The sequence below is a fragment of the Elephantulus edwardii genome, unplaced genomic scaffold (assembly GCF_000299155.1).
Source record: "Elephantulus edwardii isolate Elephantulus edwardi_28Jun2011 unplaced genomic scaffold, EleEdw1.0 scaffold00431, whole genome shotgun sequence".
Lineage (NCBI taxonomy): Eukaryota > Metazoa > Chordata > Mammalia > Macroscelidea > Macroscelididae > Elephantulus > Elephantulus edwardii.
The window spans coordinates 122,957-124,789 of record NW_006400181.1 but is presented as its reverse complement, the minus strand read 5'-3'; the positions used below and the strand labels follow the sequence as shown (position 1 = coordinate 124,789).

Genomic DNA, 1,833 nt, shown 5'->3' with positions numbered 1-1,833 from the left:
TCCCTCTGTTGGGATTCCAAGCCTATAAATCTTTATAGAGAGAGACTACCCATCTTTCTTCCAAAAATTATGGTGTGGATTTGTTTTCCTTTCTTAATACAACATATGCATATTAAATTCTTACTATGTGTCAATCACAGTTCATAACTGAAATTTATATCAAGATTGATAAAAATTTCTTAAGAAAAATAGACAAGGAAAAAAATGATACTGAGAATGATGATGATATTCTGAATTTAATAATACCCTTCTTTCCTAGATATTACTATAGATTATCTATGAAGTAATGGAATATATTCTACATAAGAATGACAATTGACGTGTGGTTCTGTAAAATGAACTAGTGTTATTTGAGTCGCTTAACAACCATAACAGGTGGGTATTATTGTTTTCATTTTATAGATTTATTAGTCAAGATTGAAAAAAAAATCTATTTTACAGTACTTTTTCTTCAATGATACTATTTGAGAGTGGACTCCTTTAAAATCTTCTTACACCACATTTTTTTCATTGTGTTCTTTACTTCTGAATTTCTCAGTGTATATATGAGAGGGTTTAACATAGGAGCTATAATAGTGTAAAATAAAGCCACCATCTTATCCCCAGAAAAGGTAGTGTCAGGGCGCATGTACATGAAAGTACAGGGACCAAAGAAGATGATGACCACGGCAATGTGGGAGCCACAGGTAGAGAGAGCTTTGCGCCTGCCTTCTGCAGACTGCTTTCTCAGGGACACCAGGATGACAGTGTAGGAGATTAGCAAGATCACAAAGCTCCCTAGAGCAATCGTACCACTGTTGGACGTATCAACAATACCAATAACATATGTGTCTGTGCAGGCTAGTTTCAGCAGAGGGTGGACATCACAAAAGTAGTGATCAATCACGTTGGGTCCACAAAAGGGTAGCTGGATCACCGAAGTCAACTGCAAAACGGAGTGTATGAGCCCACCTGACCAGATTCCTAACAATAATTTACTGCATCTCTCTCGGTCCATAATAGTCATATAGTGTAGAGGCTTACAAATAGCTACATAGCGATCATAGGCCATTAAGACAAGGGTGAAGATCTCAACACAACCAAAGAAATGCACCCCAAAGAGTTGCAACATACAGCCCACGTAGGAGATACGTTTACTTGTGGCTAGTAGGTCAACAATCATCTTTGGAGCTGTGATTGAGGAGTAACAAATGTCCACAAAAGACAAATTATTGAGAAAGAAATACATGGGACACTTGAATAGGTGGCTCAGACACACTGTCAGTATGATGAGAAGGTTTCCCAGAAGAGTAATTGTGTAGAAGAAAGAAAACACCACAAAACAAACTTCTTCTACCACTGGGTTTTGAGAAAGACCCCAGAAAATGAACACAGTCACATTGTTTGTTTTTTCCATGAAATTAATCCAGAAGATCAGACTTCCAAGACAGAAAATTTCTGAAAAGAAAAATAAAGCATCAAAGATATTAATTCTATTAAAGAAGAAGAAAATTAATATTTTTATTTGTTGAAAATGGAGAAAATGTACTTATTTTTGATTGGTGTGCTTGTTGTTGTTATGTGCTGTCAAATGGCTTTCAACTCATAGCAACACTATGTACAACAACCCTAAATCTTGCTCTATCTCTTGCCAACCTTATTGTCTCTGACACACCTATGCCCGTTACCTCAATGACAGAATCAATCTTTCTCATCAAGGGTCTTTCTCTTCTGTTCTGTTCCTCCACTCTCCCAAGAATGATGTACCTCTCTAAGGACTGATCCCACCTTGCAGCATGTCTAAAGTATGTAAGACAAAGCTTCAGAATCCTTGCCTCCAAGGAGCAGCCTGGC

General features: G+C 37.2%; 1 protein-coding gene across 1 annotated transcript; it reads right to left on the bottom strand.

The window, feature by feature from the left end:
* Positions 1-460: 460 nt before the first annotated feature.
* On the bottom strand, positions 461-1,396 carry LOC102864189 (olfactory receptor 4S2-like). Its single transcript, XM_006902595.1, has one exon. The coding sequence runs from the start codon at positions 1,394-1,396 to the stop codon at positions 461-463; it is 936 nt and encodes a 311-aa protein (XP_006902657.1).
* Between the last annotated feature and the right edge of the window lie 437 nt (positions 1,397-1,833).